A 14739-nucleotide genomic window follows, 5' to 3' on the forward strand; every position below is an offset into this window, starting at 1 on the left:
ATGACTGGGCTAATGTATTATCTATGCCATGCATATTCAACAATTCAACACTCTATTTTCCAATAGTCCAGTTATTTCCATGAACACAACTACCAATCATATATTATTGGATATGTAATTGTAAACCGTATAGTGACTAATATTTGAGAAATCATATATTCTTTCTACATACACTGTGTTTGTACGAACAATTATCAATGGTTAATGCCATCGCTGTAGCTATCCATCAAAACGGCTATTACGTTTTATGTTCCATTTCATGTACCCGTGAAGATGCGGGGTAGAATAGGTCTACAGCAACCCATGCTTGTTAGAGGCGACTGTGCTTGTCGTAAGAGGCGTCTAACGGGATCGGGTGGCCAGGCTCGCTGACATGTCTGATGCATGTCATCGTATCCCAATTGCGTATATCGATGCTCATGAGCTCACTGGTATGTCTGGTCCAGACTCAATTATATGCAAACCACCGTCATACAGCTGGAATAATTTTGAATGCGGCGTTAAAAACAAAGAAAATATGCGCTGTTACTCGGCAATGGAAAGTTAAAATGTTTAATATACGATGTAATATTATGTATTTTCAGCTAATTTGCCAAGTTGCCAGTGTGGGGTGTCGGCACGATTTGTTAAAGGTGGTTGTCCTGACTCGTTCAGCACGATATACACGGCTCTCCTTGTGTATATAGCACTGTGTGTTGCGGCAGCTGTGGTTCTCGGAGGGTGGGTGATCAGGTATGCTGACGCGGTTTCCATTGCCAAATCTGTACTCCACCTTGATGAAAACTGGACTACATTGTGTGACCATTATATCACGAATTATTCATAAAATATACAAGATAACTGTAGGCAGTTCCTTCTATTCACGTGTACATAGGCAATAACAACACACCGTGGTTTGTTTATGTCATGATGAACCCGGATAACACTGACACTAGTATATCCTAATCCGGACTGATGCCGATTTATAGTGCTAGCCAAGTGAGATACCATGCCGCAATTACAACATGAATACCCCACTCAGACACAGTATACTACTCCGAGTCGACCAGTCCTTGTTTTATTCCCTTAATGCCGACCGCCAGGCAGGGAAACAACACAAACCATATTTTAACGTCTTTTGGTATGACGCGGCCGGGAATCGAACCCCGGACCTTCTGCTCTACGGTGGAAACTCAATCACTAGACCACGGAGGCGGTCCTCTTAGGCTGCAGTAACAGCAGTGTGAACATGTAACAGCGCAGAGGGTCGAACTTGGTTGATATGCAGGAAAAGCGAACACAGTAACCGACTTGCTTCATCAAGTTAACCGAGGATAACTGATTCATATAGATGTCCATCGGTGAATATCATATAGCTGTACATGAGAAACCCCGAATAGATTGAATTTATTTTTCAGAGACTCCAGTTTAGGCAAGAGAATTCCATGCCTCTATCGGAAAAGTGCCCGAGCAGCCGATGAGTTCGAAGTAACGGAGGACGGTCCATGTACAAGCGAAGACAATGTGTCAGAGGCAGGAATGGTTGTCTCGAATGACGCAGTATGTGAGGGAGGAAGAGCGAACAATGCATTGTAATGGCTATCACATTCATGCATTGCGGGTAGCTATTGATTAGCAGCATATCCCTCACGTAGATGTTCCGTTCTAGTCACACTTGAATAGTGTTACTGACGAATGTATGTTTTAAGGAACCATAAGAAAATATTTTTTTCAACTAAGAAAATATGTCATCATAGGCAAAGCAGGTATTATTGGTGAAAAAGCTACAAATTCGTAGTCTCCTTTTGATTTGTATACATTTGATCTCATGTATACTGTGGCTTTAAGGAAATAAAATGTTTTGACATGAGAGTGTAACACTTGGGTTGTTGGGAAGATGTCCTCTTGATTAGTTTCATCAACATCAACTGTTCGTGATGATTACATGGTTGCTTCCCTTAGTCATGCCAGGCTCCGATGTTTGTGAGTTCGAAAGTCATTATAGTATATATGGGAGAATCGGGTACATATTGGTTCTTCATACATAGTGCTACAGGACAAGCTTACATGCACACACATCAAGTATTAATATATAAGGAAAACGAGACTTAAAATAATCGTGTTATGTTCGATCCAGTATGTTAATGTGAAGCTGATACAGCTAGGAGAGCAGCTATAGATTTATTTTTAAACAATGTTAAGTCTGGGTTGCATCTGAGTCTGAGACATGCATAGGGAAGTATTATTACTTGACGTGTCACTGTCTACATGTATCGATGACAGCTAAACGTGGAATGTTTTAATATTCAACATGCAAGTCACTAGAAACTTATTCTCATGGGACACCATCTGCAAAGACATAAATACATAATACATCAACACATAAATACATAACACATCAACACATAGATAAAGTATGCATCAATACATCAATACACCATACACCTACAGATACATAAAGTATACATCAACACGTGCAATCAGTATCCAGCAATACGTGCATCCCGTATACAACAACACGTGCAATCAGTATCCAGCAATACGTGCATTCCGTATACATCAACACGTGCATCCCGTATACATCAACACGTGCATTCAGTATCCAGCAATACGTGCATTCCGTATACAACAACACGAGCATCCCGTATACATCAACACGTGCAATCAGTATCCAGCAATACGTGCATCCCGTATACAACAACACGTGCAATCAATATCCAGCAATACGTGCATTCCGTATACATCAACACGTGCATCCCGTATACATCAACACGTGCATTCAGTATCCAGCAATACGTGCATTCAGTATACAACAACACGTGCATCCCGTATACATCAACACGTGCAATCAGTATCCAGCAATACGTGCATTCCGTATACAACAACACGTGCATCCCGTATACAGCAACACGTGCATTCAGTAAACAGCAATACGTGCATTCAGTATCCAGCAATACGTGCATTCCGTATACAACAACACGTGCATTCCGTATACAACAACGCGTGCATTCCGTATACAGCAATACGTGCATTTCGTTTACAGCAATACGTGCATTCCGTATACAACAACGCGTGCATTCCGTATACAGCAATACGTGCATTTCGTTTACAGCAATACGTGCATTCCGTATACAACAACACGTGCATTCCGTATACAGCAATACGTGCATTCCGTTTACAGCAATACGTGCATTCCGTATACAACAACACGTGCATCCCGTATACATCAACACGTGCAATCAGTATCCAGCAATACGTGCATTCCGTATACAACAACACGTGCATCCCGTATACATCAACACGTGCAATCAGTATCCAGCAATACGTGCATTCCGTATACAACAACACGTGCATCCCGTATACAGCAACACGTGCATTCAGTATCCAGCAACACGTGCATTCAGTATACATCACACGTGCATCCCGTATACATCAACACGTGCATTCAGTATCCAGCAATACGTGCATTCCGTATACAACAACACGTGCATCCCGTATACAGCAACACGTGCATTCAGTAAACAGCAATACGTGCATTCAGTATCCAGCAATACGTGCATTCCGTATACAACAACACGTGCATTCCGTATACAACAACGCGTGCATTCCGTATACAGCAATACGTGCATTTCGTTTACAGCAATACGTGCATTCCGTATACAACAACGCGTGCATTCCGTATACAGCAATACGTGCATTTCGTTTACAGCAATATGTGCATTCCGTATACAACAACACGTGCATTCCGTATACAGCAATACGTGCATTCCGTTTACAGCAATACGTGCATTCCGTATACAACAACACGTGCATCCCGTATACAGCAACACGTGCAATCAGTATCCAGCAATACGTGCATTCCGTATACAACAACACGTGCATCCCGTATACATCAACACGTGCAATCAGTATCCAGCAATACGTGCATTCCGTATACAACAACACGTGCATCCCGTATACAGCAACACGTGCATTCAGTATCCAGCAACACGTGCATTCAGTATACATCACACGTGCATCCCGTATACATCAACACGTGCATTCAGTATCCAGCAATACGTGCATTCCGTATACAACAACACGTGCATCCCGTATACATCAACACGTGCAATCAGTATCCAGCAATACGTGCATTCCGTATACAACAACACGTGCATCCCGTATACAGCAACACGTGCATTCAGTAAACAGCAATACGTGCATTCAGTATCCAGCAATACGTGCATTCCGTATACAACAACACGTGCATTCCGTATACAACAACGCGTGCATTCCGTATACAGCAATACGTGCATTCCGTTTACAGCAATACGTGCATTCCGTATACAACAACACGTGCATTCCGTATACAGCAATACATGCATTCCGTTTACAGCAATACGTGCATTCCGTATACAACAACACGTGCATCCCGTATACATCAACACGTGCAATCAGTATCCAGCAATACGTGCATTCAGTATACAACAACACGTGCATCCCGTATACATCAACACGTGCAATCAGTATCCAGCAATACGTGCATTCCGTATACAACAACACGTGCATCCCGTATACATCAACACGTGCATTCAGTAAACAGCAATACGTGCATTCAGTATCCAGCAATACGTGCATTCCGTATACAACAACACGTGCATTCCGTATACAACAACGCGTGCATTCCGTATACAGCAATACGTGCATTCCGTATACAGCAATACGTGCATTCCGTTTACAGCAATACGTGCATTCCGTATACAGCAACACATGCATTCAGTAAACAGCAATACGTGCATTCAGTATTCATTCATCATACAGCAACACGTGCATTCAGTATCCAGCAACAACGTGAATTTATTATATAGCAACAGGTGCATTCAGTTAACAGCGTTCTGTATATAACATAACGTACATTGACGCAACATATCCTCAGTTGACTTAATACTATATAACCTGAGGCAATCGGCCAATACGTTTGTTAATAAACATGTCATTATACCCGTGTTGCACGAGAAACTGTGTCTGATGTTTGAGGACCAGATACAAGTATTGTATCAAGAGCTGCCTCCCTCTTCTGGACCCAATATCATCTGATCCACATATTTCTATCAGCCATTCGAACATACTGTGAACGTAGACGTACATCATGGATGCCACATTGCTTACATGAAACACACGATCCACGCGTGTCCTGGTGTGTGATCCACTGGAACTGTTAGACACAACTTTGGGGATGAACCTGGCGACCTGTACGTTATTCTGTCTGTGTTTTAAGGTGAGGTCAAATGGGGTTTTTACGTCGCGCCCAAGATAATTTCACAATATATCATGCAGTTGCAGACGCAGCATGTGACACCGAGTCTAGCTTTATGCTTAATTACCAGCTAGTTCGTGATGTTGTCTTCATTAATATAGTTATATATCCATATGCAACATGTTTTACGGCAAGTAACTGTTTAGTTACTTTTAATCGGATTGATTCAAGTGAACCTGACATCATTATTAATTTAAAACAATTACAAAATGACGTTTTCATAAACGATACTCCCTTTTATTTAACTTGAACTGTTATGATCGGTATAATACAAAAGTCTTATTTCTAACAATAATAGTATCATGTGTATTATGCAATGCAGCTATATATTATGTATCTGTTCCAACAGGAAGGTTTTTCTTTAAAAAAAAAGGTTTCTGGGTCAAACATTGACCCTTTTTTCCTGCACTATGTATCCCATACAAGTACATGTGGACATTGATATATCATGATATTATGGAAAAGAAAACTAGATACACACACACTCTGCAATATTTGAGTGCACAATGCATGAATGTTATAATTGCATCTATACATACATGCATTTAAGATTTTGTTTATTGAAAAACAAGATGCTTTCTCTCCTTGTTTCTTCTCTAACATGTTTATGCACGGTGGAAAAAACTATAGGTATGCATGCATTATTGTAATGCGCATTAAGACATGCTGACCTACATATCTTGTAAAAGAAGCAAAACCCTTCAAACTCTGAGGGAAGATGAAACCAAGCGAAGGTCGTGTTCCAGTGATGTTAATATTTAATATGCTTCTGCAACTGTGTTTGAGGTTAACGTGTTTATATCGTGGCTATTTGCAACATACATATATGTACTGTTTGACACCAAATCTTGATGTCAACATGTAAAGGCAAAGCTAGAGCTCACTGCAGGGGGTTATCGATGCTCATGTTTGCACGTAGGGGTTACTTTCATGGCTACTCCAGTTGAGCACTTTGTCATTTCGACAGTATCCGTCATCCCTGGTGACTCACGGGTTAAGCACTCTCTATGCACACAAATATTTCCTTGTGATTTGGGAAGGGGTGCGTTCAGCTACTTGTGTCTCATATACAGTTGACCTTGCATAACACCATGCCCTAGTTCTCGTGATATATGTTTTTTTGTGTCAACCAAAAGCAAATTCTAGATTCTGGTTATAGGTTATCTAACATATATTTAAAATTACACAGTGAACAACACGTATTTACTTCCTTCAAACAATTTCCTTATAACTTTCACCCAAACGTACTCCTTGATACACACTGCTCAGAAATACCACACATGCATACCCCTTGTTATTGTTTTTGTTTAAATGGCCCTCTACACTTAGTTCAACTGCAGCATTCGTAAGTTTTCCACATCATTACCAAACAGACGTCATGTGATGAAAACATCGGAGAGAGAATGGGACTACAGCAAATCTAAATTATATTGAATATTCCTTTGTCTAAGATCAGTAATATCACCACCCATTACCTATGCAGGAAACTGTGAAACCATATACCCAGGATGCCCTGCTGGAGTTACTGTTAGTATAATTAAATAATGATATGGCAAAAACATGTTTCTTAATCAATAACTATTCAACACATATTAGGAATAGTTAAAATAGAATTACATTGTAGATTTTAGTTAATATTGGATAAGTATACACGTCGTGTTACCTTTGACCAAGCAACGATCACAGGCCGATGTAACAGATACAATACAATATGACAGTCTAGATTGATTTCAGTCCAGGGCAACACGTGGACAATATGACAGTCTAGAATGATTTCAGTCCCGGGCAACACGTGGACTTTGAATCGCAATACTCGTAAACAACTTAGGTACTTTGATTGCTGAAAATAGGCATGTGTGAAGATATGGGTACGTGCCAGGCTTTCTTTATGGCAATCCCCAATACATGACATAATATAACACTGGTATCTGCCCTCCTTAGATGTGAAATCACGAGTGAGTGTAGTGAATGCACCGATTGATCTGCGTTTGGCAATCGCCGCCGTCATGTCTGTATTAGGTGTAACTCAGGTAACCAGATCATAATTCTATTCCCGTTAATTTTCTGCAGTCCATATTGACTAGAAGGTCACATGTCCTAAACTACATATGCTCTAAACTATACATGTCCTTAACTACATATGCCCTAAACTATACATGTCCTAAACTACACATGCCCTAAACTACACATGCCCTAAACTATACATGCCCTAAACTATACATGTCCTAAACTACACATGCCCTAAACTACACATGCCCTAAACTACACATGTCCTAAACTACACATGCCCTAAACTACACATGCCCTAAACTATACATGTCCTAAACTATACATGTCCTAAACTATACATGTCCTAAACTACACATGTCCTAAACTATACATGTCCTAAACTACACATGCCCTAAACTACAGATGTCCTAAACTACACATATTCTAAACTCCACATGCCCTAAACTACAGATGTCCTAAACTACACATATTCTAAACTCCACATGCCCTAAACTACAGATGTCCTAAACTACACATATTCTAAACTCCACATGCCCTAAACTACAGATGTCCTAAACTACACATATTCTAAACTCCACATGCCTTACACTACACGTCCTGAACTGCACATGCCCTAAAACTACACATGCTCTAAACTACACATACCTTAAACTACACATGTTCTGAACTACACATGAATTACACTACAGATGTCCTGAACTACAGATTGATTGATTGATTGAGTGAGTGCATGAGTGAGTGAGTGAGTGAGTGAGTGCGTGCGTGCGTGCGTGCGTACGTGCGTGCGTGCGTGAGTGAGTGAGTGAGTTAGTGAGTGAGTGAGTGAGTGAGGGAGTGAGTGAGTGAGTGAGTTTAATGCTGTATTGAATAGTATTCCAGTCATATCACGGCGTGTCAGCTTGATGTTGGAGGAAAGTCCGAAGTGATGCAGGACTTAGATGTTTACCGCTTTAGTGTAACCCACAACCACGGGAATGGTGCTGACAAACCTAGAAACATAATGACGGTGAACCGGGACTCAAACCCAAGATCCTAGGTTTCTTGTGTGTTCAAAGAACGCACGGCGAATTGCGGTGCCTTAGGCGACTGGGCCACCCGTTACCTCTTGGAATATCAGTAAAGAAACAGTTAAAGTATTATTTGACACTGCAGTCATTTTCAAATAACCGATCAGAGTGTTGTCAACAGGCCAGACAACTCCGAATTATCAGGTGCCATATTTTACCAACATCAAGGGATCTCTTCGAGCCACGACTTGGCAGTGCGGCTTCGGCAACGCTTTCCTTGTTGCTACAAGTGGCCTTGAACTTTTACCAGTGTCCATTATGATATCACCACTATCGAGAGTGACGACGTCAGTTTATCAGTCGTACCACACACTCGTGAGGCAGGGTTTTGTTTCACTCATAGACTTTACTATTTCCCTGGCAATAATGCAATATAATTTACCTGGTTGCAGCTCTTTACCTGATTTTAGAGTAACATCATGACGAATTACACCGATTGCAAGGTTGGATGTATGATGTTGAGATTGCTAGAGGGATGTCCACTCTACCTTACTGATGCCTTATTTGCCCGTTCTGACTTCTTACTATCGACTCGGGACCAGACAAGGCAGTGGATGATAGCATGGACCATGATTCACTCCGCTGGAGAGCAGATGACAAAACACAGTCCACATCACACATTGTTACAAACTATTTCATTAATTGATTACCTGGCATGCATTTGGGGCCTCATGTTTCACCCAGAACCTCAAAGAGGCTTCATCGCTTAAGTAAATATATAACAGAATGTTTTCATAAACGAGATTTATTGTCGTTTTTCATATTCAAGGAGGGACAGTAGTAACATTGTACGCCCTTACTTTCAAATGTCTTCCCACAAACAAATTGTTTACAACGATTGTACACTCATGAAAATTTACAAATGCAACTAAATTCATAAATAGGATATACAATCACTTATGTACATAAACAATCCGTTATGTATATAATCATGACAATGTACTGGCAAATTGATTTACATATTTATTGTATGCATGAACATGCAACTTCTTCGGCGTTTGGTTGTATTTGTTCTATATCTTCTGATGGTGATGGCTGTAGAGGTGATGTCAGTCACGTATACACGCGAGTAGGTTGGTTTGACGTATCAGCTTACAATGCACTGCCAGGACTCTTCTAACTACCCCCGACGAGATTGCAGTTCAGATGTCCTGGCAGCTCATTGTACAACGGTGACACGCCCACACTATGGCCACAGCCACTTGGATCCAAAACCCTGCAACATGGATACACATTTAAAAACGATGAAACTTAGAGATTTACGATTTATATGTTTATTTATATCAATATTATATAATTAAGGTCAGTGATAACCTATCACATATTGTTGTTTTCAAACAAATGCAATGAAAACATGACTTACAATATATGTTTAGTTATGTCATTATGGTATAGCAGGTCACATTATATGAACTGTAATAACACGTTCTTTTAATGAGACGTATTTTCTTTTATTGACGTATTAGTCGACAGGGACCCGTGAAGATCTGATAAAAATAGGTCTTGGGCAACCCATGCTTGCCGTAAAAGGCGACTGTGCTTGTCGCGAGAGAAGTCTGGCGGGATCGGGTGGTCAAACTCGCAGACTTGGTTGATGCATGTCATTGTATCCCAATCGCGTGGATCGATGCTTATGATGTCAATCACCGGATTGTCTGGTCCTGACTCGATAATTTACAGACCACCGTCATATAGTAGGAATATTGCCGAATGCGGCGTTAAACAACAAATAAACAAACAAAAATTAGTCGAAAGGACTGTGTGATGAATGAAACTCTCACCTGACATGGACGCTTGGCGAGATGCCCCATTACTAGTGTATGCCGCAGATTTAGGAACGTTTCTACAGGTCGAACATTTCTCGTAACAGGACCGACCAGTGAACCCATCGCGGCAACCCTGCTTACACCTTCCATCAGTGAGACAGTCATTATTCAAACAGTTTTCAGGGCACTTGCTGTCGCAGTGGGTTCCTCTCCATCCTCCGACACAGCCATTGATACAGGAGCCATCTGTATAGGAGCACGAGTGTCTGCACGTTTTGCTGCAATGATCACTACATGTTGGTCCATACCGACCTTCCCTGCATCCCTCCTGGCACGTGCCGGTGTCGCGATCACAAAGACTCAAGCCATCTCGACCTGCATAACAATTGCTGCATTTCAGATGGCATCCATTGCCATATCGCCCTGGGGAGCATTCCTCGCACCTGCCCGATTTTCTGTCACATCCAGTGGTATGGCAATGCGGACATTGCCTATCACAAAACAGGCCATAAAATCCTGGTTCGCAACCATATTTACATTTTCCATCGGTGTAACAGGCGCCAGTTCGACAACTTTCCGAGCATTTTTCGTTACAGAATGATCCTTTCCACCCGTGTGTACAGCCGTTGACACAAGACCCATCTTTTGGATAGCATACTGAGTTTTTACAGTTGCTACTACAACTGCTACCACAATGAGGTCCATGTCTCCCATCTATACACCCTTGCACACAGGTTCCGTCTGCACGCGCACAATGCCTGTAGCCATCACGTTCTGTGTAGCAGTAGTGACTACATGTCATGGTGCAGTTGTCGCCATGGAAACCAGGTGAGCATTGATCACATCTGCCTGAAAATCTGTCACATCCAGTTGTGTAACAGTTAGAGCACCTCTTGTCACAGAACTGGCCATAGTAACCAGATTCGCAGCCCTCTTGGCACTTGCCGTCACTGTGGCAGATACCTCGCAAGCAGTTAGCAGAGCACTTCTCATTACAGAAGGACCCTCTCCATCCATGCGCACATCCAGCAAGACAATACCCATTGGTCTTGGCGCACAACGAGTGTTTGCAATGGTGTGGACAGCGTTTCTGACATGTGCTCCCGAAATGTCCCTTGTTACAGGTTTCCAGGCAGTTCCCCGAGCTTCTGTTGCAGTGAACATCCCCCTTGTAATCTGCAGGACAGTTGTCTGGACAAATAGTGTTACACTCGTCACGGTGGTAACCTGGTTTACACCTGTAACACCTGCCTGTATCTCTGTCACACCCATCACTGCTACAGTGGCTGCAGTGGTCAGTACATCTGTCTCCATAACAACCGTGAAGGCAGGCTTGACAAGTTAATCCCCCATATGGAAGGGTGCACCCATCTTTACATTTGCCGACATGAGAACCGATGTTTTCTGTGGAATAACAGAACTACTGTTAAGTAATTCATATTAATGAGTGAGTGAGTTACTTGGGTTTAACGCAGCTTTTAACAGTATCATATTATTGAAATACGTCATGTTTGGTTACCATAAGGTAATGTCAAAACTATACTTGTTTTACTATACTACATAAGAAAAATGTTAATTTAACGTGATTCATCTGTTTCATGACTGCCCAATTTCAAACTGACAAACATTTTCTTACCGTGGACACATATATATATCAAGGCGACGATTGTCACAATGCGACTGAGAATTTTTTCCATCTTCTTAAACGCTAATATGCGGTATGCAGTACAGTATCGGAGAAAGCATATCACCAGCACTCTACGTCGGGGGACACATTGGACCGCGACCAGCACACCCAGTGTCGCCTCGTAGATGTGCAGGATATGTACAAGGGACTGTACACCCAGATAAGTCCACAAGGTTTGATCTATCTATTTATAATTCTGACTTGGCGTTTCAGCCATAAACAGTGTTAGATTATATAGACCTGACTCCGTGTCTGGCAGGCTGCCAGCAGTGCATGACGAAACCTGTCTTTATAGTTTCTTTTTCAATTCAGTGTCTGTGTCTAAGGTAATATTATACATGTATGTTTTCTGAGTTATTTTTTTTTCATTCAGTACAAACGTTTCAAACAAACATTTTTATCTTTCTTTAAGTTCCAATTTATAATCTCCTATGGAAGATGGAGGGTTGGTATGACACCGTCAAGGAATAATATAAAACAGAGTTTGTTTGAATGGTTGACAAAACTTAGACATCTGCATGATGTGCTCAACAATACTTATTTGAACTTTGATTTGTAGTCACCTATCTTACTATAAAGAAGCAAATATGGTTCTATATATTGAAGAATAATTCATTCCTAATAGGTAAATGTATTTATAAATGGAGTTTAACAAGTAGATACGTGTTACAATTACTAGTATACCAGCATACTAGTAATCAATGACATTATGTTGCATGTCGTAATGTCGTAATGTGATCTAATCTGTGAGCTGAGGAGTACAAGATGTAGCGGGTGTACTGGACAGTATTCATATACTGCGCAGGTCCGCTGTGCATGTGAGTCTATCATATCTATGTGTATTTTATCAACAACTTAAGTGTGTACTTTGTACCAAGTGATCACTCACTGCCACTGGCAAGTCGATAGGATTCAGTAGGAATGAAAATGTAAAGTTCTCAATAAGTTTAACGGTTATATTCACATCCATTCCTACTATGTAGGTATTCCAGAACAGAAAGGTCCGAATACCCATGCTTATCGTAATACTCTGAAAGGCAAAATAAATGTCACTTCTGAAAATACTGATAAAACTTAACAGACACTGGCATTTACATGTTCTGTGGTCAATAAACTCATTTATCGTTCTACTGCTGCTTTTTGTTGCCTTAAAATACATTTAACAATTGAGTTTAAAATGGAGTGCTTTGCCCATTTTCTTAAAAAATACAGTAACAGAGCTTGACCTTAACGGCCCGGTTTTCTTTAAACGCGATATACTGTGACATTATAAAGTGGTGTATAGGTGGATATATCATTAATCTATAGATGTAAACACATTTGAAAATACATCTGTGTGTTTAAAGTTGAGTTTGACCGCCCGGGCCAAGTCGGACCCAACACAAGCCAAACGCTTCTGATAGAGACTATGTTGAAAATGTAGAGGGAAAAGGGCTTCATTTTGATCACCTTGTTTTCTATAAATACAGCAATCTGTGACATTATAAAGTGGTATATAGGTAGATATAACACTAATCTATAAATGTGAATCCATTTTATGATACATCTGTGAGGTTTAAGTTGATTTTGACCACCCGGGCCAAGTCGGACCAAACACTTGTGTGACTATTGAGAGTATGGGGAGAAGAGGTCTACTTTAACCAACGTGTCTGCTTTAAATACGATGAACAGTGATAAAGAAGGTATGTACTTAGATATAGTACTATCCTATAAATATAAACGCTATGCCGACAGATGGAATTTCGTATCACGATAGCTAGAAGTATTTAATACGTGTCAAATCTTATTTCGGTTAACGATTGCTCTTTTACATGTTACCCAGATCAGCGACGCTAACACATAGCTCCACTTTCTGGTTTTTAAGTCATTTACTCCGAATTAATTAATTATGGTGCACGTTTTTTAGTTGGTGATTGTTCAGTAATGTCATGTGTGTATGTTGCATCAATAATATGTAGGTATGATCGCCGATAATGAAGTAATTAGCCAATAACACTTTTAGGCAATGCCCCATTGGCAACCACCAGCGTGCCATCAGCGATCGTACAGTCCGACGTCGCCTAACTGCCAACAACATCTCGTGCCACCGTCCTTCTCGTGTACCTATCCTGATAGATCGTCACCGACAGGCCCGACAGGCAAGCATCATGGTTTGGGGTGAACCAGAGAGTGGGACCTGTGGTCTTTCAGAATATTGGTCCAGGCAGAGGTAATGGCATCACAGCTCTCCGCTACATTGACCAAGTCCTCAGACCCCATATCGTGCCTTTTTTGCCCGTCATCAAAACCACACATTTCAGCAAGACAACGCCCATCCCCACACTGCCCTCCAGCAGCACAACATCCACATCACGCCATTGAACACTTGTGGGATGAGATCAAACGCCGACTCAACGACGTACGCTCTAGGCCGACAACTGCAGCAGAACCGCGTGTAGCGTTCCAGAGGATATTGGCCCGTATCCCAATGGCCTTCATCAACAGGCTAGTATTCCACTCCATGTACAGGAGATGTGTGGCTGTAGTCAACGCCCGTGGTTGCCACACCAGGTACTGATTTTGAACCCCCCAGCTGTGATGTCTTCTGGTGCCTCCCCAAATTCACAATTCCCCAGACTGTTAATTTCATGTGGGTCAAACACTGATTTACTTACATATATAAGCATTAAAAATAAAGATATTTATATGATACATCCACATGACGTTTCTTTCACATGACTTTCAGTGTATAGTGTTGATGTTGATTGTTGTTTAACGCCGCACTCAAAAATACCCTAACTATATGTAAATAATCGAATCTGGACCAGACAATCCAGTGAAATCATGAGCATGGATCCACTCAATTGGGATATGATGACATGCATCAGCCAAGTCTGCAAGCCTGACCACCCAAACCCGTCAGACGCCTCTCACGACAAGAATAGTCGCCTTTTA

General features: G+C 41.3%; 1 protein-coding gene across 1 annotated transcript; it reads right to left on the reverse strand.

The window, feature by feature from the left end:
• Positions 1-9084: 9084 nt before the first annotated feature.
• LOC139449856 (multiple epidermal growth factor-like domains protein 11) lies at positions 9085-11899 on the reverse strand. Its single transcript, XM_071231420.1, has 3 exons — positions 11755-11899; positions 10134-11522; positions 9085-9568 (listed from the first exon to the last, which is right to left on the reverse strand). Exons 1-3 carry the CDS (start codon positions 11813-11815, stop codon positions 9495-9497), a joined length of 1524 nt encoding a protein of 507 aa, XP_071087521.1. The 5' UTR covers positions 11816-11899; the 3' UTR covers positions 9085-9494.
• Positions 11900-14739: the final 2840 nt, after the last annotated feature.

The sequence above is a fragment of the Haliotis cracherodii genome, unplaced genomic scaffold, assembly GCF_022045235.1.
Source record: "Haliotis cracherodii isolate W230 unplaced genomic scaffold, xgHalCrac1.p SCAF_8, whole genome shotgun sequence".
Taxonomy (NCBI): Eukaryota; Metazoa; Mollusca; class Gastropoda; order Lepetellida; family Haliotidae; genus Haliotis; species Haliotis cracherodii.

What these genes read in the sequence shown, in the direction of transcription:
- LOC139449856 (XM_071231420.1), bottom strand. Translation starts at nt 11,815, where the DNA reads ATGGAAAAAATTCTCAGTCGCATTGTGACAATCGTCGCCTTGATATAT. An exon ending in GATATATATATGTGTCCACG is followed by an intron (nt 11,523 to 11,754) that starts GTAAGAAAATGT and finishes GTTATTCCACAG; the next exon opens with AAAACATCGGTTCTCATGTC. An exon ending in TCGCCAAGCGTCCATGTCAG is followed by an intron (nt 9,569 to 10,133) that starts GTGAGAGTTTCA and finishes TCCATGTTGCAG; the next exon opens with GGTTTTGGATCCAAGTGGCT.